The sequence below is a fragment of the Polypterus senegalus genome, chromosome 3 (genome assembly GCF_016835505.1).
Source record: "Polypterus senegalus isolate Bchr_013 chromosome 3, ASM1683550v1, whole genome shotgun sequence".
In the NCBI taxonomy this organism is placed as follows: Eukaryota; Metazoa; Chordata; class Cladistia; order Polypteriformes; family Polypteridae; genus Polypterus; species Polypterus senegalus.
Genome location: NC_053156.1, coordinates 183,312,119 through 183,325,659, shown reverse-complemented (window position 1 = coordinate 183,325,659; position 13,541 = coordinate 183,312,119). Strand labels below are relative to the sequence as shown.

The 13,541-nt window shown below is 37.2% G+C and overlaps 2 protein-coding genes across 2 annotated transcripts in view; one reads left to right on the top strand and one right to left on the bottom strand.

Annotated features, from left to right (window-relative positions):
• The window catches only part of parp1 (poly (ADP-ribose) polymerase 1), a 210,423-nt gene that overhangs the window by 80,030 nt on the left and 116,852 nt on the right, over positions 1-13,541 (top strand). The window lies entirely within an intron of this gene.
• Positions 10,508-11,584, bottom strand: LOC120526946 (adenosine receptor A2a-like). Its single transcript, XM_039750046.1, has one exon. It carries the CDS (start codon positions 11,582-11,584, stop codon positions 10,565-10,567), a length of 1,020 nt encoding a protein of 339 aa, XP_039605980.1. The 3' UTR covers positions 10,508-10,564.

Sequence of the window (13,541 nt, the reverse complement as noted above, 5' to 3'; positions counted from 1 at the left end):
TTTGCTGCCCAGTAATAAAACTGAAAGTTTGGTAGACCCATGCCACCTTCTGCCTTATGTCTTTGTTGGGTCGGTCTTTGGATATGTGGATGTTTTTAATTCCAAATACAGTGGAACCTCGGTCCACGAACGTCTCGGTACATGTACAACTCGGTTCACAACCAAAAAGTTCGCCAAACTTTTGCCTCGGTTCACGACCACACACTCAGTATACGAACAAGCCAGTTTTCCTTTCGGTTTGTGCGCGCCGATGGTTTCCGCACGTGTTGCATTGTTCTCGGTCAGACATGCCTGCCTGCATGTGCAGCGTGCCTGCCTGCCGATTACTGTATTTAAGCACGTATTGAGCCGCTCCCTATTCATTGTTTTCAGTCAGACGTGAGTGCTTTACCTGTGATCTCTTTGTGCTCTACAGTATTTCGTGTGCTTTTGCAGTTAACCATGGCTTAGGTTGCTCACCGAGGAGCAGTACTCTAGGGAAGAAGAGGAAAGGACGGTTATAAAAAGTGATGCGATAAAAGCCATCATGGAAAAATGGAACGAGTGCCAGGATTTTTTCGAAAAGAACCACCCTGACAAAGTGGTTACGAAGAGAGCGATAAACATGATGAACGGCATTGTCGTCTCGCATTTCCGAAAAATTTTAATGCGTAGGAAAAGGCAAGTCACATTAGACCGCTGTTTCACCAAGTCTGATCCACCACCTAAACAGCTAAAAACACCAGAAACCCAAGAAATCACAACAGAAAAAACATCTGAAGGAAAACATCCCTCCATCGTGGAGCCGGACTCTCCCTCTCCCTCCTCACTTCATGCCAGAACTCGACTCATGCAAGGTTAGTTTTCTTGGTGGTTTATGGTTTTTGTATTACGGATTTTTCAAAAGTTAATTTTTCAGTTCGTAGCGTGAATTGTTGCAATGTTACTTTTCTCTTTTTTAAAATGTTCGTTTTTTTTCCCTGTGCTTAAAACTCATTAAAAAAAGTGTTTATATGGAGTGGTTCGTAGCGTGATTTGTTGCAATATTACTTTTCTTGGTGGTTTATTAAATTACAGATTTTTCAAATGTTCCTTTTTTCCCTGTGCTTAAAACTCATTTTAAAAAAAGTGTTTACTGTACAGCGATCGGGCTGTAAGGTTGCTTGTGGTTGGTTTTTAAAGTTCAGATTTGTTCAAATGTTCCTCTCTGTTCTGAGAGAAATGGGAGAGAGAGAGAGAGAGAGAGAGAGGGAGGATGCATGCTGCAGAGAGAGAGAGAGAGGGGAGAGGGAGAGGGAGAGGGAGAGGGAGAGAGGGAGAGGGAGAGGGGAGAGGGAGAGGGAGAGGGAGAGGGAGAGGGAGGGAGAGGGAGAGAGGAGAGGGGAGAGAGGAGAGAGAGAGAGCGAGCCTGCTCGTGCAGCTGAGCAGGGAGCCTGGGTGTTTTGTGTCAGTGTTATTCAATGTTTTTACATTAGTTTACTATTACACCGTGCATTCTATGGTGTAATTAACTATATTTGTGCTTAATCTTTAAAAAAATATATATTTACATACAGTTTGTACGGTCTGGAACGGATTAATTGTATTTACATACAATCCTATGGGGGGAATTGCCTCGGTTCACGACCAACTCAATTTACGACCAGAGTTTTGGAACAAATTATGGTCGTGAACCGAGGTTCCACTGTAAATGAGATTATGGTTAAATCTGATTGCTTAAAAATGATTTATTGATGTATGTTGGAATGTTTTGAAATAAAAAGAGAAGCTTAGGAAGAATATTCATCTTAACAATGTTAATTCTTCTAGCTAGAGTGAGATGAAGGGTTGACCATCTATGCAAGTCTTGCTTAATTTTTTCCATACAGATGGTGAAATTTTGTTGATAAAGAGCTTCATGTTTACTTTTGTTTACCCCTAGGTATTTAAACTGATCTGCAATGATAAAAGGGAAGGTGTCCAATCTAACATTGTATCAGTGTTCTCCCTAGCGTCTTTTAACCGGGCGTTCTGCCTCGCTAATTTAGTTGAGCACCTGACTGTCATCTTGCATGACATTGCGAGATGGCAGCCGCAGATCTAATGATCTGCAGAAATGGCAAGGGACGAGCGGGCAGGTGGGCAAATACTTTAGAAGCAGAATCGCAACTGGTGAGGGGAGAGGCACGGAGCGAGATATTGCCGATCACTCGATGCTGAACAAGCTAATAGTGGGGACGAGGCGGAGCGGAGTTCACAAGCAAAGAGTATGGGGAGGTGGGCTTTCGAGAGGGGAGTATGGGGAGGTGGGCTTTCGAGAGGGGGCTGTACATGGTAATAGTGGGGGCGTAGCAGCTTAATACAGCAACAAGGAGTATGGAGAGGTGGACGGGCGAGAGAGGGCTGTATATGTTAATAGCGGGGGCGGCACGGCAGTTCACAAGCAAAAAGGATGTGGAGGTGGGCGGGCGAGAGGAGGACTGATAAAAAAAAAAAGACTAGTGGAACCAGCCTGTCAGATATCAGAAAAATGGCGTCAGGAAGTGATGTCTCTGTTCTCGGTGTCAGTGCAGTCTATGTAGTGCTGCTAAGCGTACAGCTGCTCTGTTCTTGTTCAGTACATAGAAAACCAATATATATATACAGTTGTTTAAGCATTAGGTGTGTTCTGTGTGCAAAAATCCTTGTAGCACTCACTCACTGTGGTTCTTGTTAAAGTGACTCCCTCTGCTGTTGTTATATTTGCTCATATTTGGATCTGTGTCTATATTGCAAGTGTGCAGAAATCCTTGCTGCACACACTGTTTTCTGAGGAAAAGTTTTTTTTTTTCCTGCATTACTGAGGGTTTTGTTAAAGTGACCCATCTGCCATGCCTTTTTTTGTTCATATCTTGCCCTGCCATAGTGCAAGTGTGCATTGAATATCCAACAGGCTTCCACTTTCCCACTCAAAGTCTTATTCATCCGTACTTTTAATTTTTTCCAAACGTTTTACCAACATGAGTAAAAAAAGTGTTCAGAAATCACCAGTGCTCAGTTATTTCAGAAAAGTGACGCCACAAACTAATGAAAGTGCAGAGTCAACTGCTGATGTGGCAATTTCAGACACAGACATTGCAGATGCTGGTCCATCACGGGAAATCTCTTCAGCACACACTCTGCCAATTGATAAATCTAAGCACCGCTTATACGGCATAAACAAACAATGGTTTAAAGATTTTGATTGGCTAGTGGTCAAAGAAAATGGTATGTGGCCGCTCATTGTGCATGAAATATTCAACCACACCCCCCAAGGGGGGAGTTACTTTGGGTAAATGTGCCATGCAGAAGAATTCGAAAAGAAAGCTTGCTGGACCATGAAAAAAGTAAAACGCACATTGAATCTTCTGATGACCTTTTAGGAAAGTGTGTACTAGAGCAAGCTGGAATCGGTCAAATTGAAAGATCTCTATCTGTGTTAAATAAGTTACAGAGAGATGCCTTCGTGGGAGCTTTAAGATCCATGTATTGGTTGGCAAAAAATGAGTTGCCACATACAACGTTGTTTGAAAAGCTGTTGGAACACTGTAAAGAAATGGGATGTTCCTTTTTACAACATCACAATGTTGGTACAAATGCACATTACACCTCTGAAAGAATAATGCAAGAGCTGCTGGATGTCTTAGCATCTGAAATAAAGTCTAACATACTGAAAAATATACACGCTGAAAATTTTTTCAGTATTCTGTGTGATGAAACCGCAGACACCTCAGCTGTAAAACAATTATTTATTTGCATTAAATATGTTTGCCAGGTCACTAAAGAGATCAGAATTAATTTTGTATCAACCCACAATGTGATTGATGGCAAAGCATAGAGACTATAACCAACACACTGAGTGAGACTATGGACACTCTAGTATTGAAAACTGCTAATCTGATTGGACTAGGGTCAGATGGAGCGGCTGTTATAATTGGGAATCAGAAAGGTGTGGCAAAACTGCTTAAAGATGAAACATCTTGACTGTTGGTCAACTGCCACTGTATACTCCACCGATTGGCCCTTGCAAGTGCCCAAGCAGCAGCAGCTGCTGTACCTCATTTAACAAAACTGAATGACATCTTAAGGCTGCTGTTCTATTTCTTCCGTAGTTATGGTGGCTGGTTTAACAGATATCCAAAATATTATGAACATTCCCCAGATTGAGCTGAAAATGGCCAGTGACACCAGATGGCTGTCACATGACTCTGCAGTACAGTCACTTCAACAGTGTATGAGGAGTGTCATAGCTGAGGCCACTGAACGAAATTACATCACAGCTGAAGGATTAAGCAGATGTATTAAAACGTACCATTTTGTTTCCTTTCTAACGATGCTTTCAGACGTGTTACCTTTGTTGTCTAACTTATCTAAGGCTTGGCAAAAGCAAGATGTCAATCATACCGAAATTGAGATAATTTTGCTCGCCACAAAATTGTCCATCATGGAGTTGAAAGACACTCCTGGGAGATATTTTCAAAACCTTCATCATTGTCTGGCAGATGAATGGTCAGATCTCTGCATTGTTTATACAGAGTGATATAATGTCATTCAAAACTGCAATATATGATAAATACCTAGAGACAGCTGTCAAGCACCTAGATGCAAGATTCCCTGACATGCCGTTATTTCCAGCTTTTCAAAAGGTTTCAATGCAGAAATTCACATGTCTGCTGAAATTATTTTCGATCATTACTCCAAAAATGGTAGCTCTCCAATTTTTAAAATGTGAAAGTAGCAGGCAAGAATGTATTGTTGTGTCAAAAATGATCAGAAGTCAATAATACAAAGTCTTCAGTCCAAAACAGATTTTACTAAAACTGACAATGACATCAGAGCTCTAAGAGTCGTTTCCAAATTTAGCCAAACTATCTCATGTTAGGCTAGTGGTCCCAGTGAGCACAGCTGAATGTGAAAGGGTTTTTTTTTTTGCCCTTAAAAGAATCAAGACATGTTTGAGAGATCACATGAGTCAAAGCATGCAAAATAATCTCATGCTGACATCCTTGGAGGGCACAGATCCTTGGGACTCTGATTATGGGAAAGCTGCAGACTACTGGGCTTCTTGGAAGAAATGAAGAATAAATATTTAACTAAAGACACCTTCTGCATATGCAAGTTGGCTTCGAAGAATATTTTAAAATTTTTCTTCATTAGGTTTCCCATACTTTTTTTCCATTATTTTCACTTTTCTTCTCGACAGCGGCAGTACTTGTGCCTCTTGGTTATGTTACTTACATTTTTTGTTAGGGTTCTGAATCAGATCCTGAATTGGATACTTCTTAAATTTAATAAAAATATTTTGGCAGAAGTGTCAAACCTTAATAAAGGAAGTCGTATTGAGCATTGGAAAATAATTAATTAATAAAAATAGTGCACATTTAAATTTCTCCCGCACCAAATTTCCCCATCCCATTCCACCCCACCCCACCCAGCTACTTTTCATGCCACCTGGCTGGAAAAAATGTCTGGGGAGAACACTGTTGTATGCTTGAGAACTCACCGGGAAGAGCACACTTTTATTCAGGTTAATTCTGAAACTAGAAATCTTTGAAAATTCTGTAAGTGCTGTTAGGACTGCAGGCACAATATATATATATATATATATATATATATATATATATATATATATATATATATATATATATATATATATATATATATATATATATATATATATATATATATGCATATGCATACACACACACACAGTGGTGTGAAAACTATTTGCCCCTTCCTGATTTCTTATTCTTTTTCATGTTTGTCACACAAAATGTTTCTGATCATCAAACACATTTAACCATTAGTCAAATATAACACAAGTAAACACAAAATGCAGTTTTTAAATGATGGTTTTTATTATTTAGGGAGAAAAAAAAATCCAAACCTACATGGCCCTGTGTGAAAAAGTAATTGCCCCTGAACCTAATAACTGGTTGGGCCACCCTTAGCAGCAATAACTGCAATCAAGCGTTTGCGATAACTTGCAATGAGTCTTTTACAGCGCTCTGGAGGAATTTTGGCCCACTCATCTTTGCAGAATTGTTGTAATTCAGCTTTATTTGAGGGTTTTCTAGCATGAACCGCCTTTTTAAGGTCATGCCATAGTATTTCAATTGGATTCAGGTCAGGACTTTGACTAGGCCACTCCAAAGTCTTCATTTTGTTTTTCTTCAGCCATTCAGAGGTGATATTTGCTGGTGTGTTTTGGGTCATTGTCCTGTTGCAGCACCCAAGATCGCTTCAGCTTGAGTTGACGAACAGATGGCCGGACATTCTCCATTCAGGATTTTTTGGTAGACAGTAGAATTCATGGTTCAGTCTATCACAGCAAGCCTTCCAGGTCCTGAAGCAGCAAAACAACCCAAGACCATCATACTACCACCACCATATTTTACTGTTGGTATGATGTTCTTTTTCTGAAATGCAGTGTTCCTTTTATGCCAGATGTAACGGGACATTTGCCTTCCAAAAAGTTCAACTTTTGTCTCATCAGTCCACAAGGTATTTTCCCAGAAGTCTTGGCAATCATTGAGATGTTTCTTAGCAAAATTGAGAACAGTGGTTTGCGTCTTGGAAATCTGCCATGCAGGCCGTTTTTGCCCAGTCTCTTTCTTATGGTGGAGTCGTGAACACTGACCTTAATTGAGGCAAGTGAGGCCTGCAGTTCTTTAGACGTTGTCCTGGGGTCTTTTGTGACCTCTCGGATGAGTCGTCTCTGCACTCTTGGGGTAATTTTGGTCGGCCGGCCACTCCTGGGAAGGTTCACCACTGTTCCATGTTTTTGCCATTTGTGGATAATGGCTCTCACTGTTGTTCGCTGGAGTCCCAAAGCTTTAGAAATGGCTTTATAACCTTTACCAGACTGATAGATCTCAATTACTTCTGTTCTCATTTGTTCCTGAATTTCTGTGGATCTTGGCATGATGTCTAGCTTTTGAGGTGCTTCTGGTCTACTACTCTGTGTCAGGCAGCTCCTATTTAAGTGATTTCTTGATTGAAACAAGTGTGGCAGTAATCAGGCCTGGGGGTGGCTACGGAAATTGAACTCGGGTGTGATATACCACAGTTAGGTTATTTTTTAACAAGGGGGCAATTACTTTTTCACTCAGGGCCATGTCGGTTTGGATTTTTTTTCTCCCTAAATAATTAAAACCATCATTTAAAAACTGCATTTTGTGTTTACTTGTGTTATATTTGACTAATGGTTAAATGTGTTTGACGATCAGAAACATTTTGTGTGACAAACATGCAAAAGAATAAGAAATCAGGAAGGGGGCAAATAGTTTTTCACACCACTGTACCTTGTATATTTCTATTACTGTTGGTTCCTATACCAGTATTTGATTTCTCTCTTGCTTCTAGTTTTTAAACTGTCTGGAAAAATATAAATAAACATACATTTTAGATTGCATGTAGAACTATGCTTTCAGAACATTTAAAAGGTACATTAAAGCTTATAACATATATGAAAATGGCTGCAAGTGAACCTTGATTATGGTGATATACTGTATATATTCAAATGATAAAGTAATCTAGCATAAAATACGATACATTTGCTGGGAAAAGTTAAGTATTTCATTAGAAACTCTTTGTAGTCAGTAACTACACTGAAGCCTGAAGCCTATGACTCACTTAATTCACAAAACTAAAATCGTAAATTTCAGGGTCTTTGGCAAAACATTTAATCAGTCATTTTCAGTTGTAGTTTTAGTGTTTTTTTTTTTTTAGTGTGCTTGACTAAATTTAGTTGTCGAAGCTTGACATAGTAAGGTAATATCTACTGCTACTAGGTCTGGAATATATATATATCAGTTTTTTTATCTGATATGTAAGAAACCTTAATGTGTAAAAACCAATATTGGGGTGTTGAGCATTTTTACTTGATTTGCAACAACCTTTCCTATTCTAAATATAAAACCTGTAATATTTTCAGCAGTCTTTCTAAATGTAACTATATTGACTTTGACCTTGAGCATGAGAAAAATGGAGCAAAGATCAGACGATGAAGATTTAGAATGATGAGGGTTATCTCTGCTATTTGCAAATGGTTTGGTTTTTACCCAGAATGACAGTTTTAAAGTAGTACAACATCTACACTTAAAGATAAAACATGTTATTGAATATGAATAGGCTGTGGTGGCAAACGTGGCGCCTGCAATGATCCCTTCTGCCTTTCTGGCAAAATTGGTTACTGCTAAATAAAATGTTTATTGTTCTGTTGTTGGTGTATGAGTGGACAAGCAGCAGGTGGAAGAAGATAACCACTTTATAAAACACCTTAAAATAGCTTGTGCTGTAAAAAACTCGTACTTTGTCAGTGGGCAGATAACTACACTGTTCTACATTGAATGTATAGTTTGAGAAACAACTTGAAGGTCCTCCGATTTTTTTATTTATTTATTTATTTTTCCCCTTAGATACACGCCAAATACCAGTGCCAACAAGGAAAACATGATCCCAGGATGCTGACCTGGGGGCAGAGCTTAAAGAAAAAAGCCATATCTGAAATTAGCAAATAAAAAGGAAAAGGTTAAAATTAGCAAAATAACTCATGCATTGGAGGGAAGGTGACTTGAAGTGTGCATTATAATCAGCATCCTGGAGTAAATTTTTGTCTTTTGCCAATGACACTGGTATTTGGCATTTATTTAATTAAGGAAGAAGCCAACTGAGGACCTGTAAGGCTTTTTTATTTCTCAAACGGAAAACTCTGATGTGCTTATCTCTTATGCAGTTATGCACCTGGGCCTTCTGTTTTCTTCTCTTAAGACTATAATTGACACCTTTGTGTGAGATCTTCAGTTACTTGGCAATCTGTCACATGGAAGAATAATTCTGCAAAATAAATAAGTAAATAAATAAACTAGCATATTTCTTGAGAAAGCTATTGCATGTTGGCCATTTTGAACCTAAGACTGAACTTTAGGAATGCTGGTACCTTGTAACCCAAGTGAACAGAATAACATGTTTCAGTTGTGCTACTGCAATTAGAGAGGTTTCTGTAATAACTAATTAACACTTGTACATGACTAATTAGAGATAAGCTAAGGGTGTTTACCATTAGGATACAAAATAGCTACTAAAAATGGTGCTGTGCAGCAATACATTACAAATCTCTCATTTCAAGCATTAATAGCCTTTAGAAAAATTTACAAATATACTTGATACTACTAGTGAATTTAATAGTATCTTGTTAAAGAAAGGTATCAATTTCTACCAAAAACATGAAAATTTAGTTGTTTCCAGGCTTTTGAGTGGTAGTATATTTACCTGTATTATGATCTGTGGTTCCTGTCTTTCCTTATACTGTACACAGTTGATGTCAAACTGAGAGAGGCTGAAAGCGGTGCGTACTGACAGACAGTCACAGATTCTGGCTAGGCAGGCAAGGTATTGAGCCCAAAGCATACAATGGAAAACCAGAAATAAGTAGAGAATATATAAAACAAAAATATTTAAGGAAAAAACATGTTATTTGAGAGGTTTCTTTAAGGATGAGCTGGAACATTTTTTAGAAGGGTCTGTGCTAATATTTCATATTATTATTGTCTGTAGTACTAGGGTGTTGTACCGTGTTAGCCATTATGAATGTAGTGAGAAGTCAAGCAAAATGACACCTTTTATTGGCTAACTAAAAAGATTACAATATGCAAGCTTTCAAGGCAAACTTGCATATTGTAATCTTTTTAGCCAATAAAAGGTGTCATTTTGCTTGACTTCTCACTACATGTTATTATTGTGAAAGAATATGCCAGGTTTTAGACTTTTTATAGACAATGTGTATATATCAATCAATCAATCAACATTTATTTATATAGCACATATTCATACAAAAAAATGTAGCTCAAAGTGCTTTACAAAATGAATAGAGAAATATAAGACACAATAAAAGATAAACATAAGTCAACATTAATTAACATAGAATAAGAGTAAGGTCCGATGGCCAGGGTGGACAGAAAAACAAAAAACTCCAAAGGCTGGAGAAAAAAATAAAATCTGTAGGGGTTTCAGACCAAGAGACTGCCCAGTCCCCTCTGGGCAATCTACCTAATTTTGGTTTTAATTTTCAATGTTCAAGGTGTTTTGAGAACATATCAAGAAAAAATCTGATTTTGAGCCATAGTAATTGTATCAATTTAAGTCCCTATTGCCCTATCTGCTTCCATGTTTAGAGGGACATTAATACGTTCGCTAGTGTTAATATGAACAAATCAAACTACTGATTGTATGAGACAAGCAAACAAGTAATGCTATAGTATTTTATAATAATGCTTTACCTATTTGTTTGTTTTGATAGAATTGTGATTATTACTTTGAAATTTATGCCAGACATTTTTTTCCCAAATGTTCAGATATTTTTGTATTTTATCTGATATACATATATTCATGTAAAACATGTTCAACTTTGAAGTATGTAGTTAGAGACTTTTAAACTCTGATTTCTTAAATTACATTATTAGTTTTTCTTAGTGTTTCCCTTTTTTTCTTTTTTTTTTATAGGTTACTTTGCCCCAAAAATTAATTCACACTTTAAAAGTCTTTGTGAGATTTCCTTGTCTGTTATACAACTGGACAATGTGTACAATTAATGTAGTACCACTGGGTCTTCTAAATCATCCTCGGGCTCTACCACATTGCTTAAGCATAAAAATATTGCTTTAAATGTCCTACGGAAAGCTTTCATTTTGTAGGCATAGAGAATGGGGTTAACTGCAGAATTTGCATGGGACAGAATTATAGCAGTTAAAAGAAGTGGCAGAGGTACTGAGCATTCTGGGCAGAGCAAAATGAAACAGTTTATTATGTGCAAAGGAATCCAACAGACTGCAAAAAGAAAAAGCACTAGAAAGAGTGATGTGGCTGTCTTCATTTCTTTTTTGATACGGTCTGCTTGTTTTTCTTGTGCTTTGCTCTTAATATTACTGGCAGTCATGCGGCGAATCTGGTTTTTCACTGCTATAAATATTTGAGCATAGATCAGGAACATCATAATGAGTGGAATCAGCACACAGCCAAAGAAGTTAAAGTACACCATGTATGTCATATCTACTACAAAAACAAAAAAACAATACCCGCTATTGGGGGCTTGTTTGTGCCATCCCATTAAGGGCACTAAACCTATCAGGAAAGCTAATATCCAGGTGATTACTATGATGATGATAGCATTCTTCGGTGTCATGATGGTCTGATATTGAAAGGGAAAAAAAATAGAAATGTACCGCTCTAGAGCTACAGCCAGTAAACTGAAAATAGAACTTTGGGTAAGCATGATTAGAACTGACAACATTAGCAGACAGAGATATATATTAAATCTTGGAATGCCCACATCAGTCATTATAGCACAAGGAATAGCTATTGCTCCCACACAGATGTCTGCTATTGCCAGGGACACCAAGAAGTAATTTGTGACTGTTCTTAGTCTTCTGTTTTTCATAACAGCAATACAGACAAATATATTACCCACACTGGAGAGGAAAGCAATGAGTAGTTCTGCAAATGTGTAGAAGACATTGGGAGAGATTACAATGGCCATTGACTCAGTATTTGTAACTGAGTGGTTTAACAAGCCCACTGTAGCAGCTGTCATTGTATCTAAGTCTTCCATTGTCCGTAGTTTCTTTTATTTCTGTTGTTCTTTATTTCCTAAATAAAAAAAAAAAGTATTCATTGTTTACACTTTCGTTTTTTTGTCATGTGATTTTCAGTGTCCTTATTTGAACCAATTTGTATAATAATACAAAATGTTTGTCCATTTTTATGTCTCCTCATCAAGAAGGTATTGGAACAAATATTTTTAGGACCAATTGCCTCTTTCTAACGTTTTACTACTTTAGTTGCCTTTTACTTCTCTTAGATTAATTCCATGTTTATAAAAGTTGTATGAGGAGAAGTATTTTCTGTGTGAGTGGTGAAGTGGAAGTGGACTGTGAAACAGAACTGGACAGAACAAAGATGAGAAATAGATACTGAGTGAAAGGAAGATAAATAATAATTTAAGAGAAAGATAGTTTTGACATTTGAAGTGAAATGGAGAATGTGATTGAGTTAAACAGGTCCTCTGAGATGGAGGCCCAGAGGATGACAGAAGAATACATGGTAAAAGGTGGTGTCTGATGATATGAAGAGTATGTGTCTTGTCCCAAAGGATGCCAAGAACAGCAGACAATGGAGGAAGTGTTTTAAATGTTTGAAAAGGTGATTTTTTTTTCCTTTAAATTTAGTTTTATCACTTTCAGGATGTATGAAGTAATTTGTATCATACTGTACTTTTAAAATTTTGCTTTTGTGTTTCATTAGTTGCATAGGCTTTCCAGAAAATAAACCAAAATAAAAAGTACTGCTGAATAAAATAATGTTGGTTTAAGAGCAGATTTGTATAGATCAGAAATACTGGAGGTCAGTAGTTATTGCAGGTTTTCGTTCCAACCAGTTTTGTAATTAGAAGCCAGGGCTAAAAGATAATCCATCTTGGTATTTAACTGTATGGCATGTTAGTATATTCTTCCAGGACAAAGAACATTATCAATATGTTTATGGTCTGGAACACATTTGTACCTCTTAGTGCTTCCCTGCTGTGTTATTTATTTCAAAACATTGTTTTAACACAGATATTTCATGATGCCTGTACATGGATTTAAATTGAAACACATTAGCTAGAGAACTGATGATTCATTTGTGCTTCTTTATTACTTGATGGCTGGTTAGAAAAATGGCAACAATTAAAGATTTAAAGCTAAAAATAGGCAGCTGAGGGTTTTAAATTGCAACAAACAAATTAACTAAAACTAAGCCCAAAAATATATTGCTTTAGTAGTAAGTAAATGGTTTCTAATTAAAATATTTGGTTAAATAGAAAGCTGCATCCAATGAAAACCTACGAGACAGGAACTGATATACTTGATATAGACGATGTAATTAACTTGTCATATACTCTGTATAAAATAAAACATTTAAATTCTCATTTGATTTCCCTTACACTTACCCAGTTCAGTGACACAGTGAGACTGTGCCTATCCCAACAGCACTAGGCATAAAGCTTGACAACAACCTTGAACAGGGTGCTGGTTCATAACATGGTACACTTGTGCAAGGTTATTATAGTTTTTCCTTTTTACATTCATTTTTATTTCTATTTTATTTCTGATCATACTTGGAAATTCAGTTTAGTTTTAGTATTCCTTCATTTATTTTTAGTTTAGTTTTTATTTCACAAAGACATTATTTTATTTTTATATGTATTAGTTTCAGATTTAGTTTTAGTAATTATAATATGGTTAAAGAGCTACTATGGAGTTTAGTTAATATGGTTAAAGAGATACTGTGGAGTATAGTTTTGTGTCACAATCAGATAGAACTTTACACTTAATGGCTTTAGATATATTTTAAGATTACTATACTACAGCTTACTACACTACATAGTTTTCTATCTAGGTTTGGTTTTGTTGGATAAAAGCATCCATCCATCCATTATCCAACCCGCTATATCCTAACTTACAGGGTCACGGGGGTCTGCTGGAGCCAATCCCAGCCAACACAGGGCGCAAGGCAGGAAACAAACCCGT